The 26,071-nt window shown below is 40.4% G+C and overlaps 2 protein-coding genes across 5 annotated transcripts in view; one reads left to right on the forward strand and one right to left on the reverse strand.

The window, feature by feature from the left end:
- Positions 1-374: 374 nt before the first annotated feature.
- Positions 375-18,488, reverse strand: TXNL1 (thioredoxin like 1). Of its 4 annotated transcripts, none has more exons than XR_014270205.1 (9): positions 18,271-18,488; positions 15,905-16,001; positions 14,639-14,812; positions 11,033-11,155; positions 10,592-10,661; positions 9,791-9,963; positions 6,897-7,001; positions 1,037-3,418; positions 375-549 (listed from the first exon to the last, which is right to left on the reverse strand). XR_014270205.1 is itself a non-coding variant. In XM_082497679.1 (8 exons), the coding sequence occupies exons 1-8, from the start codon at positions 18,366-18,368 to the stop codon at positions 520-522; spliced, it is 870 nt and encodes a 289-aa protein (XP_082353805.1). In that variant the 5' UTR covers positions 18,369-18,488; the 3' UTR covers positions 375-519. The 4 variants fall into 4 exon arrangements, 2 of the variants coding, with proteins under 2 accessions (XP_082353805.1, XP_082353806.1); XR_014270206.1 differs by lacking the exon at positions 1,037-3,418 and adding an exon at positions 4,669-4,722; XM_082497679.1 differs by lacking the exon at positions 1,037-3,418.
- Positions 18,489-20,310: 1,822 nt separating this feature from the next.
- WDR7 (WD repeat domain 7) overlaps positions 20,311-26,071 on the forward strand; it is a 129,371-nt gene continuing 123,610 nt past the window's right edge. The window contains exon 1 of the mRNA XM_082496973.1: positions 20,311-20,372. The gene's annotated coding sequence lies outside the window, so the exon portion shown is untranslated. The remainder of the gene's footprint in view (positions 20,373-26,071) is intronic.

Raw genomic sequence — 26,071 nt, forward strand, 5'->3', positions numbered from 1 at the left:
TTTGAGGTGAGGAGGGAAATGGAAGTTTCCACAACAGGTGAAGTTATTCCTATCTGAGAAATATCTGTATTTTGTCCAACAAATGATCTTAAGTTCACTCAGTCTTAAAACAAAATAGCTCGGATTTTGTTTTTAGATGGCTTCTGAAGGCCATCTATGTTTTACTTGTATTTGACATTTCAAACCCTGAAGAAATACAAGCTACATTATGTTTTCTGTTTCTAAAGACAAGCCAGTCGAGTTTTGAAGTTTAAACAGAACGTGGGAAGAGCCACAGTTACTGGAATAACAAAATTAAACTTGGCAAAAGTAATGAATTTTATTTACAAATACATGTACGAGGATTACAACAGAAACACGCTAGGGAAACTCCATCTCAACAAAAGCAATGATTTATTGGTAATGGCATTAAATGAAACAGATTGACAGTCTCTGGTTATGGTCAAGCAATTATCCAGGAGTTGTAGATAAAAGTGAAGATCTGTGATTGCGATAAGGCCTTCCAGTGTCTTTTGCGTCCTAGTGGCTCTCTCCTTTTTTGCCAACTACCTGATAAGAGAAAAACACAGAAATAACTTTTACCCCAAAGAAGTCCTGCCAAGTATTTTTTAGAATAAATCTCAAAATAAACAAGTGCAACTGAATTTTCAACTAAATTGATGCATTTTGGCATGCAATATTGTAGCACTTGCAGAAGCCGTGAATCCCTCTAAATGGCTAAGAGGGCTGCAAGACACACAAGAAATCTTATCTTTAGTATTCATACAGACAGCAAAGCGTCAGTCTCATTTTGAGTTAGAAGACAGTAACCGCAACAGAACAGACCACACTTAAAAATGTATGTGTTATATACACCAAGCACTCAACCTTAATCCACTATATAACATATTATAGTGGGAAGAGAACCACTAGGTGCTCAAATATAAGTTTGTTCATTTCCCTTGGCATCCTTGCCATGTACCTCCTCACTGACAACATCTCCCTTATAATACAGCTCAAACCTATAAAGAAATCCTGATTTTCAGTTATTCCTTACCAAGTCTCCTTCCAATCTCCACTTCTGCAAACTCCACCTGGAATCAGAGTCAGCTTAGTGCTTCCCTTTTCAGGAAAGATCACCACTGCCACCAGACTTTGGCGAGTTGATTTGCCAGCCAACAGCGAGTGCAACTCCAGCACTCTAGACACTGCTATGCAGGTTTAAAGTTAGCGTAGCTCACTGCAGAAGGGTATCCAGTCCCCTTCGTTAAGATAACTGAGCACAAAATCCTGAGAGTAGAGAACGATGCGATTTTAGTCACTTTTCTGAAAAGATTCAAACATAATCCTAGTGCCCTTACAGGCCCTTGAAAAAAAAATATCTGTTTATAAGCCAAACCAAAATAAAATAAGTCTTAAAGTTTAAGGCTTCAGGAGGGACCTTGGGCGTGGTACTGATACCCAATTGATTCCCATCTAACTTGAGCGCAGCACTTACAGCTCTGGCAAGGTGTAGCCAGAACTCACATGAACAGAGATTTGACGATTACGCTAACGGAGCACAGAATTTCCCATTACTAATCATAATAATGCTGAAAACAAAGGAGTAAAACCTTTCTTGTATTTTAACCAATTGACTGCTACAGCAAATGGATTAATTACCTCTGCAGGCAAGTGACAATATACCACACAAGATTCATACAGTCAATCGTGAAATATAGAACTATGGGGGAAAATAAACAAAAAAAAAACCAAACGCCCACAGCCCTGAATTAGGGAAGGCTCATGGACCCACTGGAAGTACTCTTTTCTTCCCGATCCTTCCTCTTTTTGCATTTCTTATCAAACTTCAAGAGGGAGAATTTTTCACTATCCAGCTGCTTTTGGTCAGCTGAGTTATCACCATCAGAAAGTAATTGAGATCTACTGATGAAAAAGACTTTTAAAGACCATTTTCACCTCCAAGGAACCCCTGACCAGGAGCATTTCACCAAGCTGTAAATTCAACCTAATGCTTAAGGTCAGGAAAATCCCAATCCGACAATGTGAAGAAAGAAAAAAAAAATAATCAGAAACCCAATCACTTGCATTAAGTTCCAATTAATCAAGTTAAAAAAAAAATAGTTAAATGTGTCAAGAAGCAATATTTATTCTTTGTGTGTTTCCAAAGCACCAAATTGTGTTCACACACACATTAAGAGGAAAAAAAAAAAACAAAAAAAAACACAGTTAAAAGATTAAAGATTAGATGTTAGCAAGTGGGGATCAATAATGAAATATTGCTATACCAGTCTGAGGCAGAAATTGACAACTCGCCCATGTGTATTATCTGTGAAAATCAATCACACTGATATGGATATTTTGTCATCACAGGGTCAAAGAAACCCGTTTTCTGACCATCCCACTCCACCTTCCCAAAAGGAAAGGGGCTATTTAAACTTAAACCAAACAAATGTCATTATTCTTTTCTTGGAAGTAGACCCATTTTCCTTCCTTTTACAGAAACAACTGCCATCTAGTGCATTCTAAGGTAGTGGTTATGCCCTGTAGTTCCCACACAAAAGGTGACAGTTTTGGAGCAAGCTTTTTTCCAATCGTTTTGCTTTTTCCCCAAGCATCAGTCCAGAGCCTGACAGTCACAACACCACAACCGACTCTATGGTTCATTACTAAGAGCAGGACTGGAAACACTATTACTGAACCTTCTGGAACACCGTTGGGTTTATTTGGGGGGGTTCCTTTTCTTTTTTTTAAAGGGGTCAAGCAAGTAAAATTAGTAGGATACTGCTGGAGAACCCTAATAAGGCCACATATGTACAAACACTCACCAACTCCTTACTGTGTCTTCCCTGAGCAGGTGCCCAGTGCCACAATAGAGTAGTATTTTACTCTAGACAATAGACAATAGAGTAGTATTTTGCAGCCCATTCTGGCTTGCCTACTACATACTGAAGGGACACAACAAAGAACACTAAGCTCCACTAAGGTATTAAAAAAAAAGTCAGGTGTTGGTAGAGCATTTCACAAGTTGCATCTCAAACAGCTTTACAAAATTCAATACAGGCTGAAAAATTAGTTACAGAAAATATTGTGTAAAAGTACTGTATGGTATGCCTTAAAAATGTAAAGTTCAGGGTAACAGTGCGACAGCACTTTGGTAAGACTGAAAGCTAAAGAGAAGTGTTTAAGGTAAGATTTGGAGTGGGGAGTGGAGGGGAAAGATGAGTTGATGAGTCAGAAGGTAGAGAAGGCTTTTCCTGATGGTAGAAGGTGCAGAGAAGGTGCCTCTTGCATCAGTGCTGAGATTGTGGAAAGGGTGAAAGAGATGCTAGATGAGCAGAGGGAGCAAGGGAGGGAGTAGTGCAAGACCACTTCAATCTTATTATATTACTTTTTAATTTCTTCTGCCTTTTTAGTTCTTTAGAAATGGGATGTTAAGCTGAAAAACAAACAAACAAAATGTTACAAGAAAAAAAAGCAGCAGCATGTAGTGCAAATAAGCAGTTCTGAGTAGAAAGCAAGCCTTCATTCAGGAGGGGACAGAAAAAATATCCCACAACCTGTCGCTATTCATCTATGCCCCAACCTCAAAACTGAGCAGCAGTATCTTTTTTCATTAATACCAGAAATAAACAAGAACTATAGGGGGCATCAACAGTTCCACGTCCTTCCACAAACAAAAGCCCATTTACAAGTTCACAGGATTCACCAGAACCTACCTAATACTAAGCTTTCAGTTGGCTGTAAGAAACCCAGAACTTGCACCTTTATTCTCCACTTTTAGCCATCTGCCCAACAAAGTAGTCCCACTACAAAATGTCTTCGTGCATTGGAAGCAAATCTCAAATACAGTCTATGGTAGTAGCTCGCATGATCAGTTATACCTTAAGTCAGACCTTGTGTGGCCGAGAAACATTTCTGTCCCCCTCCTTCAGTCACTCTGAAGACTTCCCTCCTCCCCAGATGTTGAAAATAAAGTTGTGCAAGGAGCAGGATACACACAACGTATTAAAACAAGTTTGAAAGCAGCTTTTATAAACTACTCACTCAACCCAGCAATACCAACTACATGCAACAGAATGAAAGAAATTTTTTACAGGGAGACCAGTCAATCACTGGAACAACCTCTGCAGGGACATGGCAGAGTCCCCATTGCTGGAGGTTTTGAAGATGCGACTGGACAAGGTGCTAGATGTTCTCATCTAGGCTCCCTTTCCCATGGCAGGTTGGACCAGGCGATCTTTGGAGATCCCTTCCAACCTGGGCTGTTCTGTGATTCTATGTATGTCCAAACTACCTTGAGGCTAAAATCACTAATGAAGGACTGATTTACCTACACCTGCTTGGTACTTCAGTTATTTTTCAGCATAGGTAAATTTTAGCTTTGCTTTTGATGCGATCAATCATAAAAAAGCAACTGGAGTCACATTCATGTCCACTTCTTAATTCAAGCCCTTCAAATAAGATATTTAACAGATTCTTACAAACACTTCTCAAATGCTCAGGGGAAAAAAAAGCATTCCCCCATCTTGTTAATCATATCGCCATACTATTTCTATCATAATTAGAAGAGAACACAGTAGAGACAGACTGAGATGAGGGAGTGAGACAGATAAAAGCAGCAAGTAGTGTGGGTAACTACTCAAGGAGATGAAAAGAAAAACAAGGTTTCCCAGTTAATCTACAAACCTAAATATAATTAATGCCCAACGCTATATTAAGGTTTCATAATTGACAGGATCACTGGAAGAGAGGAAACAAAAGTTAAAATTCTTAAGAGCACTGCAACTCTGCCAGACTACACATCCCATTTGTTATGATGAAATATTTTAACAGCCTAATATTAAAACTACATGTTCAGGAAGCAAAGCAGGAATATTACATATAGCATTGATGAGTATCTGAATTGAGACAGGATTAGCCACTTCATAACCCAGTAATGCCTGCTCTTCTATTTAATGCCGTTCTGACCACTTCCTTAACATCTTGACATTACCAGTACCGTGCTAACACCAGGGGACTGATTGGTGTACACGTGTAGGTTTGTGTCACCTCCCCTTCCATTCAAATGGATGTCATGAGACACAAAGGCACACTCCTTGATGGTGTCAAGACATTCACTTGCAAACTTTTAGGAAACCAAAATTGTTAATTGACAACTGGTATTCACCAGGCCATACAGCAGCTTCCAAGCATCCACACTGCATCTAGAACAGAGATCTGTAAATCCCCTCTCACTACAGTAGAGGGCCAAGCTGCCTGGAGACCCATGGTATTTTTAATGCCTTTGTAGGGCTGTGTGAGGGCAGGTGTGAATTAAAAACCCCACTCCCCACACAAACACTAACTGGAGCTCAAGATTGCTACAGCAGGCAGTTTCAGGCTAAGGCAGTACTTCAGTACTGTGTCCACCAAACTAACATTTTGTCCATGCAACTGTAAAATACATGTTGTGCAGGCTCAACACCAGTCTCAAACCCATTTAACATTCTACAAAAAAAAAAACACACAAAAACCTGAAATGCTTTACTAAGTGCACCTCAATCAGGATTATCAATTTAAAAAAAAAAAATCACTACTTTAACAATCAGAACATCAGGTTTAAAGAGTGCGCCTGTTGAAAAGAAACTTTCAGTACTTTTGAAAGCAAAACTAATTTACAGAGTTTACAGAGAACTGGAAGCGAGACGGAGATCAAATACCGAGTCAGAGTCCCATACCACTCACAATACCAGAAAGTACTGCAGATTAATGATATTAAAGTAGTAATTGCGCAACTCATTGCAAGGGATGCCCTAATACTGTAAGTACTGACAGAAAAGCTGTATAAACCAAGAAATGTAAGCAGATTGTAAATCGATTAACGTATTTCTAGTTTTGGGAGAATTGGAAAAGCTGTATTAGGAAAGTCTCAGATTGATATCCAGTTAATTTTAGTACATTAGAAAAACTTCAATAACTTCAAGTTTCATTGAAAGGCAGCAAAACCTGTTAAACTTCTATTTATTAACTTAATTATTACCCATAAAGATATTGAGTTTTACATGTAGAAGTTAAGATCAAGTTTTGACGTTAAAAATTCCAAGTACGTGACATGTTGCGAGTGTTAGTGGTTTTAACCTTCTGAAGTTACAGGTAATTTGTGTAATACATTCTGTAGTGCTTTTCATATTACTGGTCACCTACACAGTAGTTTGTAGGCAGGTGTCGCAGCTCTATTGGCCCTTTTACAAAGGCTACTAACTTTTAAAGCAGTTTATTTTAAAAAGACTTACTACGTTTTGAAAACGTAAGTAGCCTCACAGTTTCAACCCTTTCAAACCCATTTCACATTCTCAAAAAAAAAAAAAAAAATCAATCAAGAATTGAGTGTGCCTTACTGTTCTGCATTAGAGTGTCTAAAGTCATACTGTAACAAGTTGTTTGCTTCTCCATTTCCTCTTTGTAAAGCAGATATGTTTAATATAAGACACATCGTGACCAAATATTTTTCAGATCTCAAGCTTAATGTTGCCCAGTGAATAAAATCCTTCAAAACAGAAGCCAATCACAAGGAGTCTGTGTAACTTGTACACGCAATTGCTTCTCTACTTCCTGAACACCATCAGAAAGCAAGTTTCAAAATCAAGACTAAATCTCACAGCTGACAAAAACCCAACATTGCCTATAGTGTACATAACTTGGCAGTACTTCAGGTTTTCATATATACATTCTTACCAGTTATTTTCACAAAGTTGATGAACAAAAACTCGTAAGCAAGACCAAAGATCTGCAAAATAAAGCTACACATTTTCCTTTGGATGCCAAAAGTACCTTAAGTTGTGGAACTGCAGTAATAACCAAGTGTATTTGTTCCATCAACCCATTTTTGAGTTGGTTTAAAACATTCAAAAGTGCTTTTAAGAAAGAGGACTCACTCGCTTGAAGTCATTCATATTTGTTGCTTGGACTGGAGTTCCAATAAATGTGAAGTATGTAATTCTTGTTGTCTCTTCATCACCATGATTGGATTGAACAAACAACTAAAAAAACCCAAACATAAGAGTTAAGGTTAACAGTCCATCCCTGAATTAACACATAAAACATCAGGCACCCAAGATTTTTGAACTAACCAAATTAACACTTTTTCCAATTAAATAATGATTAAATAGAATGCTGTTATTTTCCTGGTAGTTTGTTAAAAACCCCCAAAGCTTGGATTTTCCCAGCTTCTACTTCTGAACCGAGATCACATTTAGCAAGCAAAACAGGATCTAAGAAGTCAAAATTCACTATTCACTGGAATCTGACTTGAAGTTAAATACCAGTTTAACCATGCTTGCTGAAGCTTATAAGACTATTCATGTGTAGTTTACTACTGCAGCTTGCATAATTATGCGTCTTACAGCATGAATACCAGATCTATGAAGTTATTTTAGGGCTTCAAACAAATATCAAACTTGTAAAATATAAACTACAGAATTATTGCTGGAACCACTACACTTTGTAAAGTGGACAAATGAAAGAACAACTTTTTGCATTAAGTAGTATTAGTAAGGAACTTGAAGTCAGAAGAACAATTAAGTGTTTGTGGGTCTTTCCACACTTTATTGTGAGCATGAAGACAGGAGGAATGAGAAGGAAAGCAAGTAAGCAGTGGCATCAGGAGCAGAGGAAAAAATAGGAGAGGGAGGACAACAGGTGGACAAGGGACAAGACGCATCACACCCTTTCCACGAGCCATAGCCAGTATCTATGAAGACGCCCTTTCTGCCTCAGAAATTGCCTGTGCCACAGACCACCAAATGCTGCAGGGTACGCATCATTATAAGCTTGCCTTATACTTAATTTTTTTACAACACCACCAGATGCTTGCAAGTGTGTAATAAGCAAGACGGATTGCCAATCTAAACCAGTACAGACATTCACCTCTCCGAGCAGCTTCACTGTAGTTGGAAGACCATGTATTTTCCAATACAAAGATGTATGGAAAGCGAGGGTTGAAATGCTGAGAAAAATACTCTTCAGACAAACAGAAACAGAAGAACATGTCAAGAACCAACTTTTGTCAAACAGAGGTGAACTGCAATGCGTTCAGAGATTCTGGCTCGGTAATGATACGAAAAGTTCAACAAGTACAGGGAAAAACAAATGCCACTGAAGTAGCAGTAATGAAGAGAAGCACACAAGAAAAGGGGAAAACCAGCATTAGATATCAATTGTATGGATTAGAAACTACAAGGGATAGAATTACAAATTAAAAAAACAGGTAAGTTAACTAACAAACCTAGCAGGAATAGATATATGTGAAGTATAAACTTGCTAATACTGACATGGAAATGTTCGATATGTATTTCTGATTATACATGGCAGAAAAGCAGAGCAATTTGTGTATATGTCAACTATGCCTCCTCCAGTTCATTAGAAACCACATGGAAGATTTTTATCCATAGGAGACTGTAAGCAAGCAGAACTTCGTCACCCACCCACTGAAAAGCCAGGTGGTGGACAAGACAACTGGCCATCTCATTTTTAGGAGATCTTAGAGAATCCAGGTTTAGCTAGGAAACTAGGGGAATGCTACTGCAGCACCCACGTGCAAAGAGCGCCAACAAATGGTACATCTGTTTGATCACCTTATCACTTGTCTGGTGTTTGCACATCATCCTGCCTAAAGCTGACACAGGGTTTTATTAAAGAACAAATACGTAACTCATACTTGTCAGCACAGCTTTGTGGAATATAGGCCTATGTGACCGATCTCCATTTCATTTGAGGAAGGATGAAGTTGGTTCATCCAACAGTAACTCCATAAAAATAACAGACATAAAAAGGAGTCACTTTAGGTTCGCCTGCCGTTATATTTAAAATAATTGTGAGTAAAACATCACTAAACATGAAAGTAGCAAACTGATCTAAAATGCAGCCCACAAATAGTAATTTAGAAATTTACCAGAAACCTTTTTACAGAAGAAAAAGTGTGATTACGAGATTGAGGGTGGATCAATGTTTTGGAGTTACATGTAACTCAATCTGACAATTTCTGTGGCCAGCCCCCTAAAATATAGTTTAATTCAATCAACTATAAGTCCATACATTTGCAAATGCGTAATTCAGGCCACGAAAAGCATTTCCACAGAAAAGAATTCCAGGGTCATACTGGAAAGGCAGTTCTACACAGTACTGCAGGAAACAAGGCTAGCACAGTACTAGGATGATGGCAAACATAAAGCAAGTCCAGCATCAATTTAGTCACCACACACATTGCACTAGAACCTGTATTTTTAAAATGGGAGAGGAGCGCACCTGCGCTTAAGAGTCAGAAACCCGATGTGAAATCTGTGGAAAGTCTCTCACAGGAAGAGAATGAGAGAGCTCATTAAAACACAAAGGTGCTTTGATTACAGCATTTAAGAACGCTCACAGAGAGCAGGTACTGAGTTTAAAGATGTCAAAAGTACTACAATTGATTCTCAAAGAAATCTGTCATTTCTGCAATCAGATTACTGAGAAACTGGATTTCTTGTCCCTTCAACTCTTCAAATTAAGACAAGATGCCTTTCAAGAAGGTATGTTAGTAAAAACGCAAGGTGTGTTAAACAGCACACCAGCTCATGAAGAGATGAAAGTGAACCTTATGTCAGAAGAGGCATTGCATGCACCTGGCCTCGTCTCACCTTAGATTCCCAAAATACTTTTAGCATAAACACAGAGTTATGCAATCAGCAGAGAGAAACTAAAAATATTTGCAATTAAATCAAACATGCACACTGCTTTAAAAGCCTATGAAGTTTTGAGCCTGCACAGCCCTCAGAACAGAAGCTTTACTTACAGTTACACTGTTAACATTCTGAAACTTTACATAGCGAAGCTGGACAATACCATCTTCTTTAATATCATCTGGTGTCAGCTCCAGGGCTTGAGTTGGTTCGCTTCTTTCTGCTTCTTCAAAATCCATAGATCGAGGAAGGTTGATAAAGATTTTTATGTACTTCGGACCTTGCCCTGTGTTAAAATATAGAAGTGGTATTGCCTTGTTTAAATATATTTTCAAAACACTGCTTGAGAAGCCCTCGCTTACCACTGTCTCTAGATCCCAGTCAAGGAAGGCATGAGCTTCTACAGTTCTAGTAGCTTCTCTGCCAATCCTACATCACCACCCTGCATACTGAAGGACATCCAAAGCTGCACTACTCAGCTACATGTCAGGGACAGAATTCCGCAAAAAAAAAAAATCTAACAAAAAGTCTAAAAATAGTAGTTTTGCTGTGTCATAACACCTGAACATTTTATGTCATTTTATAATGTAAACTGAGTTACTGTAAAAACTAAGCTATGCCTTTCCATAGCTCGCACATTCATTCTTGAATTCAATATAACTTTCTCTTTGCAGCATATCAAACTGTCGTAAATACTTACAGTTGCGTCACACCAAATACCCATGCACGAGGTCAGTGAAAAATGAATGAAATCATCTGTTATGAAACTCATTTACAAGAAATCTACTAAAGCTGCTGTGGGATTCTCAGAAGGTAAAAGGTTCCAGGGACAACAGTGCCATTTTTAGAAAATTCAGCTAAACATGGGCAAAGTTTTGGTTTCAAAGATATGATTAAACAGGTGCATCACTCACCATTATCTGGCCCCTGAAGTTTCATAGAATAAAGCTTGACAGGTTGACTAAAAGCTACAGTAATAAGCAGCTGTAGAGAAAAAAGTTGCTGTTAAATAGTTTTCTTCATTCTTAAAAGCAAACATAGCACAATAATTAAATAGAAGTAAATCTGAGCTTTAAAATAAAATTAAGTACTTACCTTCACTATATTCCTGTCACTTTAAAACATCAGCAAATGCTACTCTGCTTGGAATTTTTTCAATATATAAAGGGGTGTGAAACTGGAAATGCTATGACAACCTTTGTATACTAATTTTACATACATCCTACTACCATTTCCCACTCTTACTTATGCTACCATAAAAATATAAAAAAGGCAAGTTCTTAAAAAAAAAAAATAAATAAATGCTTGCAGACCAGACCATCACTGAAAATATCTCACTTAAATATCTACTGTACCTGCTCGTCACAGTCTGATTCCAAGTATGTAGAGTCTTTACGTAAACAATTATCAAATCCGTGCTCATCACTCTCATTAAGACATTCACAGCCAGCCTTATTGATAAATGGCATTAAATCCATCTGAAAGTAAAAGCAAGAGCATTGCTGAGTGCATGATAAGTGCACCATGAACTCATCTGGGATTAGTAAGCATTGGAATGAATGAAATTCTTCATTCAACAGATTAAAAGAACAAGACACACAGAAAACCTCAGAGGTTTATATCAAAAGACATTATAAACAAAAACTACGAATACTACAGTACTCAGATGCGTCCTGTTCATAACCGAACGACATTCTTCCTCTCCATGCAAAATCCCACACCCCTGGAACATGGGCTTGTCATTCTGAGAATAAGAAATTGGGCACAAGGAGAATTTTCATATATACTTTTGATAAACAAGACTACAGCACCACAACAAGTCACACCACAACATCGACAAATTGACATTAGGCTGGAGATATTACTAACGGGGTGGGGGGGGGAAGAGACAAACAGAAACAAGCCTCCCCAAAAATATACTATATATTGCAGAACAAATTAGAAGACCACCACTATAGTTCTTACCAGGCTTTCTATGCAAAGCTAGTCTTATTTCACTTCTTTTGCTCAACTCTTTTCTAAAGGGTCCAGCTAAAAGCTTTAACATATACACATTCTCAGGCTAAAGCAGACCACTATCCATGGTCCAAGCCTCAACCATTTAAAAAGTGGTATTACTGCAGAGGCAAAATAATCTGTATCAACTTCCAGACAATCTGAATTATTTGCCTTCAACTAAAGTGAACCAAGTCCAACGGAAGCACAGTAAGCCAGGCTAAAAATCGAGTATTTCCTATCTTACAGCCTGAAGACACAGTATCAACATCTCACACAGTAACAGTACAAATTTGAGATCAGTGTACAGTCATAGAACAGTCCAGACAAAAAACTAAATGAACTTTTAGGATGACAACCCAAAATACCCCTTTTAAAAGGCATATATTAGGTCCCAAACAATAATATACCACTCCTGGGGGAAAAGAAAAAAAAAAAAAAAAAAACACACACACACACCACACTAGCTCAAAAATTACTGCATACTACAACTCCAGCTACAGTTTCATGGTACAAACAGAATCCAAAACCAAGCTGCTGAGAGAATACAACCCACTTCCCCTATCCCGCTTCCCTTAGCTCTTGCAACTAGGTTATTCTGGGCAAAAAAATACTTATTCCCCTCCCAACATGCAAACGAAGGCTTAGCTTGCAACTCACACTCAGTAGAGATATAAGGTAAGAAAAGAGAAGGAATGCACAGCTGTGCAAGAGGATGAGGATGCTTTCCTGGAGCCGACAGTGGTCCAGTCTGGGTCAAGCATATCCTAAAATAGCATTTCAGCCTACCACTTACAGGTCAAATGGAATCTCTGCTTGGCTCACACAGCCCTGAGCATACTCAGGATGTGATTTGTAGCAATAAAACACCACCTCCTACAAGATTAACTTTTAATAGAAGATGGTGCATTCATCTCAAAACCAATCCAACTGAGCAGACCTGCACTTGCTACCTGAATGACTTTCACTGTGTTTAGGGCTCCAAAGCTAAAAAGCTGAACCTTTGTCTTTTGTTATTCCCATAATTGCACAAAGGATCTCACAATAATTATAAATGGGAGGACTCAAATATAAAGTGAAGTGTTACACATGCCATGGAACAGCTAGCAAGTAGCTGAACTGCTAGAAATTCAAGCGACCTGCGCCCCTGCAATTTATTTAAATGAGAAATATTCAGCTGGATTCGCACCCTGCTTACATTTGCCTGATAGGATATGGCTACCTACGAAGTTAAAATACTTAGGCTACCTACGAAGTTAAAATACTTAACCTCCAAAAAACCTGGCTGTGCATTTAATAACGTAATTTTGGGTTCTATAGATACTCAACACAGCTAAGTTAAACATATTAGATTTGCTAATGCAAAGTAACATGCGCACTATAGCAACTAGCTAAGCACTGAACTGTGACATACGATTTAGGGGAAACATAATACACCACATAACTGTGTTTATACTTTGGGTAGAACAATAGACAATCTCATTTAAGGAGTAATATTACACCAAGGATTGCTTGGAGAATACCACCTGAGAGGACAGCTCTAGGAAAGTGTTTTGTCACATTAGAGTTCTCATTTACATGTGTTTGTTAGTACAGCTGTCAGACAGGCTTATGATTCGTAACGCACAATTGCCTTGAGGTAACATGAAAACATGCAGAACATGGTGAAAATAATTTCCTGAGCACCAATATTTCCAAGCGGATTGCTCCCTTATTGAAATTTTGGCCAAAAATTCAAGTATCCCTGCAAAGTTTTGATTTACCTAGAAGACGTGGGCAAATCATGCAATGATAAAGAGAAAAAAAAAAAAAATCTGTTCATGAATATGATTTCTAAATTCTTTGAAAAAGTTTTAAAATCAAATTTTAGTTATGAGAGATTTTGATGCAAGTTTTAAAAGCCATTCAGTCTGCAAACATATATTTAGAAGTGATTGCTTTTCTTTTTTACAAATTACTAAAAAGTTACAAGTTATTTACTTAGATTATTTGTGAATGCCTGATTAGCGATTAATGCAGTGATATGCAGTATCCCTACTGAAGCAAAATGATACACATTAAGCATTAAATTGAAAGCAAATTCACAGTCAGCAAGTAATTCTTGTATGCCGCTCAGACCAGGCACATCATCTTTTCCAGTTATTCCTGTGACATTTTTTACTTTACCTATTTTTATATCCTCACCATTCTTTCACAGCAAGAAGCAATCTAAAGAAAACACTTTGTAGTACCATCCACTTTTGTAAACATTAGGAATTAGGTAAAAGAAAGATAAATGATTCTCATGATATATTAACAATACCAAAATACCCTCTGAAAAGCATCCGATTTTCAGGGCAAGCTGCTATAGAGGAAGATGGAGCTGAACTATTATGAAGGTTAATTCCTTTGGCAACAGAATCTCTCCCTCTCTCTCTTTTTTTTTATTTTTTTTTAAAAAGAGATGAAATAAAGAGGATTAAAGAAATGGTAGGGAGCAAGCAAAAAAAAAAAAAAAAAAGGAAAAGCTAAATGAACCTACCACTACAAAAATAAAAGAGGATTTCTTAAGGAAAACCAGAGCAACTTTTCAATGTTTTTGACAGCCATGTCTGACAATGTGTTTTCCCATGGACATTTTTACACTAAAAAGCATTTTGGGGAGACAGATTGGGACGTCTGAGAAGAGGAAAGAAGCAGAATAAGCAGCTGCAGCAAGAAGTTCATCATAAAACATGAAATTCATTATTTTCATGACTAAGGGCTATGTGTGGAGATTTTTCTTAAAACATTTTACAATTCCGAAACTATCCTTACTAAATATGTACATGTTAACCCAGACAAGAGATCCTCTCAAAGCCACAGGAACTTGCAGTTTTGACTTAAGTAGTATTATTTGACTTAGGGTATGTTTAAAATGCAAGGTATATTTTTTTAAATTTTCAAGTTATGCAAACAAAACAAACAAAACATCTTGAGATGCATACATATCCTTTTGGGATATCTGTATCTTCACTGTTTCCAGGATCGTTCTCCAGGTGCTGTTTAATTTTCTCTTCTAAACCTACAGCATCTGCTCCTTGATATTGGTCAATTCGCACTTTGTTTCGGAAAAACAGAAACGTTGGTGTTGCTGATATATTATTGGTAGCAGCTGTTCCCTAGAATGCATAAATTAGTTACAAGTGTTACCTAACAGAGTATTACCAATATAAGACAGAAACATTAGCTTGCTTCACCTAGATAAGAATGCACACACAAGATATTAAGCTACATCACAAACAATATTTGTTATTTTATAAACAGCTTTAACTCAGACAATTCTAAATTCATTTAAATTCTTCAGATCCTCCTAAACCTTTACACATTTGGGCATTCTGTGAATGGACTTCACATTGTCAGTAGATTTGTTGGTAGACCATAAAAATCCTATCACTCACTTGCTTTTAAGAGTGGAGGACAGCTTAATTTAATGCTTTTATTTTACAAGCTTTCTTTACACCTGCAGTCCTTCCTCTCCCAAGCCACATTCATGAGCACCCAGGAATTGCAGCCTGCTGCTGTGAAAGGTGAATTCCATTTGATTTCTACCTGTACTCATACCTGTTATGCACCCATAGTAGTTTTCCCCAAAACTTTCCATAATTTACTGCGATTTGCAAACATTGTTACCACTTTTATATTCCTCTCTCTCCATTATAATTTGTAGTAATTCAAGACACTTCCTTTCAACATACCATTGTTAATTTTTGTTAACGACTCTTAAGTCAATCAATAGCTCATCTGCAACACTGTTGTCTGTTAAAAACAGCTGAGTAGTACTTGAGAGGAATCTCGTCCCACTAATCATACCAGTTTATTGCATTTTTCATTTTGCTCAATAATTATGCCAATATTTGCTTGGAAAGACTTACTCTTTTTTATTCATACTGGTGCTATGTTCTACCTTCAACAGTATTATCTAAAAAGTACAGGCAGCCGGAACTGTTAAACTGTCTGTACACTGCTTAAATAAAGGACATCACAACTGCAAGAATACTTTTTGAAATAAAAGTGTTGTTTGTTTACATCTTCGTGCATATCCTAATCTTGAGAATTTCACGATACAGCTATTTGTAATTCACTCAACATGTGACTAGCCACAGGATACTACTCTTAGTACACTCTCTGAACAGTTTTTCTTCAAGTTTCCCATTCATTACATTATCTGCTCTTTTTCTTTACAATTGAATATATATGTTTTGAATACCAACCTGGCACTGATGTACATCTACTTCCAAAAAAGTTGCCTGGGGATATTTGTTACTCAGAGCATTGAAAGCTGGAGCTATCCTTAAACAAGGGCCACATCTGTGAAAACAAAGAACAGTTTAACTTAATCTTTTTTTGAAAAATGTCTGCCCCAAATAGAATTAGCACATTTATCTTCTTACTGATATCCTTGGTACACGTAAAAATAACCTTCCTACCTGGCTGACAGATGGCAAGCAATCCTGGTGATACAATTAAGAATGACATTTGGAAACACATTATGAAGTGTTAATTCCCACTTCCTCAGACAGCTTCAATGTCACATGATTAGCTTCACCTATTAATTAATAGTAACTTCATATTTTCATCTAATGGGTTTAGCTCCTGCATCTTTTACCGCAAGCCAAAGTCCTGCTAACCAAAGTGACATAAGGGAGAGCAAAGAGTTGCCTGCTCTTCCTTAAACAGCAAAGAATACTTTTAACAGAAAATTAGTACTAGCACTCCACGTTACCGCCTGTGTAAAAACAGTATCTGTGGTAAAATCTCTGCATGCGACTTTAAATACTTAACTGTAATAATGTATCAAACCTTTAGCAGGAATCATAAAATTCTTCCTATGTTAAATCTCACTACAACTGTAACCAATTACTACCATACTCATTCGATCCTGGTAGTACAGACCTGACTTCTGCTGACATAACTGTATCACCTTGACTGAAAATATCTATTTGTTTATTATTATACCTTTGCTGGCATATATGAAGTGTACAGACAGAACCATTCCTGCAAAGGAATATTCTCACAACTCATCATACTGTGAAAGAAGCAATTTAAAAGCAAAACAGGAAAAAAACCCAATGGAAATTCCCTCCAACAGCAAATCCACACAGGCCGTATCTAAACCGGAAAGCTCTGTCAACATGTATAGCTGTAAAACAGCACAGACGAGATCCGCTCCACCTTTCCTAGTCTCTCAACAGCGAGGGCATGGATCCATAGCAGCGTAGCAAGGCAAACTCACAGATATTTATATGCTAAGACATCAAGCCATTAATCTAAACGGAACCTAACACATTGGGTTGTCTGTGACCACAACATTTTCCTGGGCACAGGTGTACGCAGTATTACTGAGCTCACCAACACCTCTACAGTCATGGCTCAAGCCGACTTACCTAAAAAACCAAAACAACCCCGTAACTAAGAAGCAGCACTCGGACATCAGACACCTGTATATCTATGCTTTTTTCAGTACCGCTCAGGAGCGCAGCTAGCGATTCTTGTGGCCTCTACTACCCAAACACAACACCTTCCACCGGCTCTTTCACCACATCAGCCCTGAATTCTTTCAAGCCCCCAACAGCTACTGGGAGTGGAATGGTTCAACCGTACACATAAATAAGAGGAGGAAAGATGAGGAAAAAGTATAGGCAGTAAAACCTAGGACTTCAACAATACTGAGGTGCACTCTGAAGCCCAGGACCCCCAAGACTATCGCTATTCTCCCTAATTCCACAGATTACTGTGGATAACTGAATTGTCAAGATTTCCTTTGGTCATCCAGATTACACCACAGCTGTGTTTCAAATATCTGCTGAGTCAGGGAAAAAGAACATCTGCTTGTCCTGAACAAGAAGGATGATGACCCAGCTTAGTTTTATGAAGGTGGAAGATGTTTTTAACAGAAAGCAAGCAAGATGCAGGTGCTCATGCCCTCTGTTAACAGTGGCTGCCTGACCTGCAAGCGGATTTGAGGGCAGTGCCTGATCTCCTCAGAGCACCTGCAGAGTGACAGGTCCCAGGGGCAGGGGAAGTCGGCTCAGCTGCAAAAAAAAGGTGATTTTTAACACCAGAAATAGGAAATACCATTCTGATGCTGTGAGTATATCCATACCCTACAGATAAGGAGTGTCGCTAACGCTCAAAAAAAAAACCCAGTTAATTCGCAACTCTTACCCGCAGCAGCTGGCCAGTGCCCAAAATGAGACAGCATTTTGCCACCTAACTGCACTTCTCAAGTTCGAAGCCTAACCTCACAAAATAAATAAATAAATAAAAACGCTAACAGCCCCCCCCCCCCCCCTTCGAGTCTCCCAGCGGTTCTCTCGGTTCTGCCCGGGAATCTCCTCAGCCCCAACCGGGGGGGGCGGGAGCGGCAAGGCCGGCTGATGGGGCGGCGAAGAGACGCCTCCCGGTGGGTCAGGCCCGGCTCCCGCTCTCCGCCGCCTCAGCGAGAACGAGGCCGAGATGGCGGGCAGGGGCGGCGCGGGGAGCGCCCCGGGGCGGCGGCCGCCGCCCCGGGGCGCTCCCCGCGCCGCCCCTGCCCAACGTGAAGGGAACCGGGAGGCCCTATCCCGCCCTCACTCACCCCCGCATGGTGAACTTCACCACAGCCAGGCGGGAGCCGGCAGCGCTGAGCTCAGGCTGGAACTCAGTGTCGTTGGCGATCACCTTCACGCCCACCATCCTCACCGGGCGGCGGGGCCCGCGCTGAGGATGAGAAGAAGGAGGAAGAGGAGGGGCGGCGGCAGCGGTAACGGCGGCAGAGCCGGCCCGGTATCTGCAGCGTCACGGCGGGAAGGTGGCGCCCGGCATGCACCGCAAGGCGCAGGCGCGCCCGCTGCAGGAGCGGACATCTTGAGGGCGGAGCGAGGTGGGGCGTGGTGAGCGGGCGCCGCCATTTTGGGAGAGGGCAGCGGGCGGAAGGGTGGGGCCACCGCCCCTTCGTCAGCCATTTTAGTTAGGGGCACGCGAGGGGAATTGTGGGATGTGCGCCATCTTGGTCTGGCGCAGTAGGGCTAATAAGGAGGATGAGGACAAGAAGGAGAAGAGCAGCTGAAACTCGGTCGGCAGGAGAAGGGGTGGGAAGTGTGGCTGGGAGCAGCTGTGGAGTGTAGTAAGGGGTTGGGTGCCATTCCCCTCCTCAGGAACAGGGAGGAGAACCTGCCGTTGGCCTTCCTGTTCATGCTACTGCTTTGGCCGGAACTGGTTCTAGAAATGTAGGAATTAAAAATGAGCCATGTCTTATTCTGCAGGTTTTCTGTTAACAAGGGTTGAAACAGAGGAGACTCAATCTCATAGCTCTGCTGTAATTTTTGAGGGTGAGTGGAGCAGCACTGACAAAGGTTAGCTGCTGAAGCTGCCTCTCAGACTGCTAGTGCCAGATGTATGAAATTAGCAAAACAATTCACTTGGCTGTCAAAATACCAGCCCCTTGGCAGGCATGCTCTGAAGCTCGTTAAGGTGTCTTGCATGCTATAGCAATGTAGAACTGAGGAGCTGCTGCTGCTGGAAGGTACCTGGGAGACTGCTGGTGCCCAGGCAGTTCCCAGCATCTCCACAGATGGAGATTTGGAGACCTCTCTGGGAGACCTGGCCTAGGCTTTGACCACCCTCAAGGTAAAGAAGGTCCCCCTGAGCCTTCTCATTAGTGGGTACATTGGTGACATAGATAGTAAATAAGTACAAAAGGAAAGTGTTTAACACTTTTATTAGCACCTTATTTTAAGAAAATGCTTTTTGTAACTTAAAAAATATGCTTGAGCAGCTAGTTTAAAACAGTTTCTCTGAGAGCAAGAAACAAAAATAGCTACCTCTGTTGCAATATAATGCTCCATGTCTTCGACCTACATTGGCTTCAGGAATTTATTATTATAGGACAAGTGGAGAACCTCCATTCTCCCAGCTGAAAGCAATTAACACGCTAACTAGGCTGCTGTTCCAGGCAGGCAGCTGTTTTTCTTGGATGACTGAGTATCCATACATGCTGGCTGTATGGAATTCCTCTATGCAGGTATATTGATTTATCTCAGTATTACTTTAATAATCAAAAAATATACCAACATAATAAAGTTTATCTGTACTTTTATATTCCACGAGTGAACTGAAATCACTTACTAATGCAACAGCAATAAAAATTTGGAGTTGCTTTGTCTTTTGGGAACTGCTGGTATAGAACATACCTGACACCAGGTCCCCAAGTAGGTAATGTGTTATTTGCCAACATACAGTAAAGCAGGTTGTGAACCGATTTCGCTATTTTAATTACTTCTGGCCAAGAGAAAACGTTCTCTCTGCACAAATAACTTTCCCTTTCTGTCCTTAACAGCTGTGCTGTGTTGATGTTAACGAGCTGACCGGAAGAAAGGAGTCCACCACCGAACTACCGTTGGCATCAGCACCTTCGGTGAGCTGTGAGTAGCTATAACCCCTCATTCCCACGACACTTCCCTTTTGCAGTCAGAAATTAGATTTTTTTTAGGGTTTTTTTCCCCTTCGGGAGCGCCTGTGTCCGCCCGGTTTCCATGGCGACGCTGGTTGCCGCCGCCTGCCGTCAGTCACGACGGCCGGGGGCTTTGCGACAGCGGTGGTAAGGAGTCACGGCAGCCGGCCGTGTGTCAGCTGGTCGCCGCACCGGGCGAGGGAGCGCGGCGCCCGGGCACCCTCCCCACCGCCCCGGCGGGGACAAAGGTGAGTGGCCGCCGGTTGCCGGTAACCTTCTCCCCGCCGCCGGTCACGGCGGACGGGGGCCGCCATGTTGTGCGGGAGGGGGCGGCGGCGGCACCTGCCTGGGGGCGATGGCAGCGGCCCGCAGCCCCGGCCCTGCCCGCCGCAGCCGCACCGGCGGCTCCCCTGCGGCAGGGGGCTGGGGTGGCTTCGCCTGCCTGGGCGGTGCTGGCTACCGGCGCTCCGCCGCACGGCTTGCGGGGCTCGGGCTTGTCCTTTTAATAAGTTTCAGCCCAAAATGCACCAACCGTCCTCCTGGGCTTGCGCTTTTTCGTAATGCCTCGGATGTGTCACAGGAGTCAGTAGTAAGCGGCCGATTATTAATGGGATGGAGAGCTCTTTATCTGGTAACGGGAAGTTATCCGAGGAGTGACTCTTCGTACAGAAATAATCCTTTGTGGGAACTCGATTTTCTCTTAATGCCAAATTTTCATTATGTCGTGGCCTCTCTAATCTATTTCCTTTTTTCTGTGCCAGCCATGATATTATTGGCAGCTGGGGATATGATTTAGAGTTTACTTTGCAACTGCTTTGGGTAACTGTCCTTCATGTGATCATGACAGTTTTAAACAGGAAAAATATATGCGGATTCAATGTGTCATCAAAGTGAGTGCCAGAAAAACCTGCAAATGGCTTTCCAAGGCATCTGTTAAGGATAATGAAGGATTTAGTAGTCCCAGATTATTATTTCCTCTTCTTTCTTGTTTTATAACCTTCTGCATATACAGGGAGTGGGTTTTTTTTGTTGAGGGTATCATGATAATCGGTCTTACCTTTGTATACTTTCAAATCGGCCTTTTGCAGTCATTCCCTTAGCTGGGGCAGGCAATAATCTTTCATTGGATTGTTGCTGTTATTGCCAACTAAAAGGTTAAGGAAGAGCTTGTGTCTTAACTCGTTACTTCTCAATTTCTATTTTGCATTTGTTGAATTTAATTTTGACCTTCAGTTTATTGGGGAGGTTTGACAGTAGCATTTACGATCTTTTTATTTAGATTACTGTAATACCTAATGGCCAATTCAAGACATAGTGCCCTGTGTCAAGTATTGTCTCAGGGTGCCTGAAATACAGATATACAATGTAGCACTGCAGTTTGGAGATAGCTATTACGTATAAATTGACTTGTGGGAACATAGAGGTATTGGCTGCACAATGTTATGGGAAAGCTCCCAATTTGGGGCAAAAGCAGAGAAGGCTTGAGGTGATGAATTTTGAATCAACAGAGTACATGGAGATAAAAGAAGCCAGGTGCCCATAATCTTTTAATCCTTGATCAGCATAATGAGAAGGCCAGTCTGGTTTGCTAGTCATTATTACCTGGATTGAAATCACCTTTTCATTTCACATAAATTTCCACGTAGCCTAACGGTTTTAACCAGGTTCACTAGTAGTTTAGTTCCCTCCTGCAGATATGCTTAGTTCTGTTTTAATGAGTAGGGTTAGCAAGAGCAGTGTGAATATTCATAGTAGTAAAATTAAGTGCTGTGTTTATGAAAGCGGGGCCTTTGAGAAGTCCATGCACCTCGTGGTTGTGCAGGGATACGCCAGTTCTCATTGATAGCTCTTGGGGGCTTTTCTGTGTGTATTGAAACATGTAAAATTGAGTATTAAAATGAATGTAGTTGCCAGTTTAACTCCCCAGCTGCTGTGCCATTTTGTGTGTGTATTTGTGTGTGCATGCATGCATGCGTGCCTGTGTGCATGGGGGTAGCACTAAAACTGCTGGTTTACCTATCTTTTTGCTAAGCTAGTTTCTTGACTTTGCTGTCATCATGAGCAAATTGTTTCTTGATTGTACAGCTAACAAAATTGTGTTCTTCACCTGTTTCCTCATAATACTCTCTTAGTGAAAAAATACATTTTAAATACTTTTTATAAGTAGTTTTTAGTATAGTGTTGCAATAATCTTTTTGTAGCTGCAAATCAGAAAGGTGTGTTGTTAACTGGATAAAGTATGAAGGTATAGTTATTGTTTGCTAAGTTTTGTATTCAGTGCTTATCAGATGCAAGCTGAAATGATAATGATTTGCTACATGTGTCAAAGTGTAAGACCTGACCTGATAAATTGTTTTATAGTGTCTTGCATACTGCAGATATGGTCCAAAATTTCTTTTTGCTAGAAAAATAATAAAAAAATCAGGGATTTATTTGCTGAAAAAGAAATACCTTTTTAAAAGCTTTCTCGGACTTCTCAGTTGGCATGGATTTCCAACGGGCAAGTTGTGCGTAACCAACTGATAGCCTCCCACGATGAGATGACTGACTTGGTGGAGGAGGGAGAGCAGCGAGTGGTGTTTATCTTGACTGCAGTAAGGCTTTGACACCGATTCCCATAAGATCTTTACAGACAAGCTGATGATGTGTGGGTCTGGATAAGTTGACAGTGAAGTGGACTGAAAACCCACGGAATGGTGAGGCTCAAAGGGCTGCTGCTGGCAGCATGAAGACCAGCTGGAGGGTAGCTGAGCACTGGAAGAGGTTGCACAGGGTGAGGTTGGGGAGTCTTCATCCTTGGAGATACCCAGAACTCAACCAGACGCTGTCCTGGCTTTCACAGGGGGTTGGAGGGTGTGATCTCCCGAGGTGCCTGCCTACCTGAGCTGTTGAGTCATTCAAACTCATTTTGTTATATTAACGATAGCTTAAGAAAGCAAAAATATTTTGCATTTGATCGCTCTGTAGTGAGTCTAAACTAATTCCGAAAGACTGAAAACTGCTGACAGACCTTCAGAAACAAGCGGACTTAATTGACATAGCAAACTTTACTCACCATTTGTATTAAAGAACAAAATTATTTGTTTATTCGCAATCTATTTAAAGAAAGGTGTGATTATATAAATGTGTGGGTTCTGATAGTGAAAGATTTCTGCAACTCTGGGTAAAGTACTTAATTTTCTTTTCCCTAGCTCATTAATCCTTTTTCTCCATCCCCAAGTGTTAAATGGAAAAGATCATTTGTAATTAAATTTAAAATCATCAGATTTTTATAAAATGCATTGGATTATTCAAATGGAAGCCACGATGTAACAGAAATGAGCCTTTACCATAAATGTATGATTGTCTTTATGTAAATGGTTTAGGAGGTGTGTTACAATGCTTAACTAATGTCTTTGTGAATGAAAGATTCTGCATGTGTGAAAAATATTAGGCATAAAAATTGCTGTTGGCTTGAAAATATGCAATCCACTTAGAAGGTTTGTCCTGATGTCATGGATGGCAGCCATCTCTGTACTTACTGGTAGCAAATCTGAATAATAATGCAATTTTAATTCTGCTGAAAATACAGAAAAATGGCATTAACATGTGGTAAACATTGATAGGGAAAGGAATGCTTTATTCTTAACCTTTCTGAGTAGCTTTGAACATAAGCACAGTTACGTTTATTTAAAAGCAGATGTTCATTTGGCAGTCTTTACTGGTTCATTTTGGAGCTGTTACATACTGAGAGCATAACGATAAGAAACAGACAATTCATAGATGTATTTTTTGGGGGGAGATGCTTTTAGTGGCCACATATATCCAAAGATTAATTCTTTATGCATGTGCTTTAATTGAACTAAGTGTTTGGAAAGAGCTCTCTTTGGCTTTTGCTGTGCTCTGTTAAGGTAAAGGTGTATTTACTTATCTTTTTACTTCCTTCCCCGAAGAATTGTTCCTTTCTCTTGGCTTGCCTCAAATGCTTCCTGTGCACCTGGTTTACCTAGATCCATCTCCCCTGGGAGACAGGCTCCCACGCAGCATGGGGCTCGTTGAGCTCCGTCTGGGCAGTGTCATGCCACAGTGCCGTAATGGGACATGAAAGTGCTGAAGTATTGCACGCACCTGGCTGGTGTATGCATGTCTCTGTTTGGGAGGCACCACTGTGACTTGCTCCAGACCGGAGCAATCCATAGCACTTAGGCATGCAGTGCTTCCGAAAGCACCCAGGTAACTGTGAATTCCAGTGAGGACACACGTAGCAGATCAGCAGCGTGCTTAAGTGTTCATGTACATAGACTAAACCCAAATCAGGTTTCTTTGTGGTGACGGAACTGAAATTACTGTCCTGGTTTTGTAGTTCTGGCAGTGTTACTGGTGTTCTAAAGTCGTGTGTGCGAACTGTTAGAGCTCAGTGCTGTAATAAAGTGAAAAATTTGTGTGCTCCTGCCTGTCTGTGCTTTGAAAGTCATAGAGTCATGGAATTGTCTAGGTTGGAAGGGACCTTGAAGATCATCAAGTCCAACCATCAACCTAACGTTGCCAAACCCACCACTAAACCATGTCCCTCAGCACCCCATCTGCCTGTGTTTTTAATACCTCCAGGGATGGTGACTCCAACAGTTCCCTGGGCAGCCTGTTCCAGTGCTTGACAACCCTTCTGGTGAAGAACTTTTTCCTAATATCCAATTTAAACCTACCCTGGTGTAACTTGAGGCCATTTCGTCTTGTCCTAAAGGTCATCAGCAGATCAAACGAGTTTGGTAGTGCGTGTGGTTGAAGGACTTCATCTGAAGGACAACAGTAATTGTACCTTCTGATTATCTCTGCAGGAGATATCCCCAATCCCATGTACCGTTCTCCTCTCCTATAACTTTGTTTCTACTTGTGCAGTCTGCAACATCATTATCCCTGCTTTTTTTTAAACCTTTCCTCATATGTCTATGCCCTGAAATATGACAGCAAGGAAATCTACATACGCATGAGATGCTGTACTGGCTGCAACTGTTTTTCCGTCCCTGCACACAGGGCATGGAAGTACTACCAGCTGGAGGATTATATCCACTTGCTAGTGACAGGCGCAAAAGGAAACTGGTTTCATTGTCCCAGGGCAATGCAGAGGGGAAAGTCACTCTCACTAGCTGCTGGGCTTCCTACGGTAAATTGGTTTTGTTAAGGTGCTTTTTCTGGCTGTAAAAATTCTAATTGTGGATGCTGTTGCAGGGTAAATAACTTGAGGCTTACAAGGTTTAATGAGGTCTTGAGACTTCCCATCATGAGTGAAAGTTGTGGGAAAACTTGAGGAAATTGCAAATAAGATATTCCTGTTTCAGGAACGGTTTGTATACAGGTGGAGAAAGGCTTGCGGGCTTTTTTGCCTGTCTTGCTGTCACTTGGAGAGATAAAAGCATGTACAAAAACTGGATGGACAGGAATGCTAATAATTTTCTAAAATACTGGAATTAGTTTCCAAGTGTGAGTTGTGGTGGAAAGTAATAACCCCTATGATAAAGGCTTTGAATCCTGCTGTGGTTTTTATGCGGAATCTTTTTGTTTAGGTGTTATTCTGATTTGCTGTATATTAGGTTTAATTTGTAGGACAGATGAGGCAGAGGACCAGAAAAATTAGATGACTCAACCTTTAATCTGTTACAGAAACAACTGTTATAAAGCTCTCTGACCGTGCATCTGACCTTTGTCTTTACACCCGTGGCTGTCCTACCTGCTCAGTCCCCTGATTATATTGACCAGTGACCTACTGTTAACTTTAAAATTTTCTGTGCATCTGCCTTGGAACTTCATCATCAGACTTTGATTTAAAGTTACTGTTATGTTTTGTGATTGTGGTTTGGTTCAATAAGTTAGCTGTGAATAGTTTACTGTAGCTTACTAGTCCTGGAAGTGATAGTTAGCACTTAGAGGACTGTGGCATGATAAAGATGTTTATGTGAGTCTTTTCATTCAG

The sequence above is a fragment of the Vanellus vanellus genome (assembly GCF_965231255.1).
Source record: "Vanellus vanellus genome assembly, chromosome: Z".
In the NCBI taxonomy this organism is placed as follows: Eukaryota; Metazoa; Chordata; class Aves; order Charadriiformes; family Charadriidae; genus Vanellus; species Vanellus vanellus.

Bases quoted from the DNA above. Each gene is read 5' to 3' on its own strand.
- TXNL1 (XM_082497679.1), bottom strand. From the start codon at position 18,368: ATGGTGGGCGTGAAGGTGATCGCCAACGACACTGAGTTCCAGCCTGAG. The intron at 16,002-18,270 runs GTGAGTGAGGGC...TTGTTTTCACAG, and splicing joins GTGAAGTTCACCATGCGGGG to ATGTGGCCCTTGTTTAAGGA. The intron at 9,964-10,591 runs GTGAGTGATGCA...ATTTTAACACAG, and splicing joins ACTTCAGGGGCCAGATAATG to GGCAAGGTCCGAAGTACATA.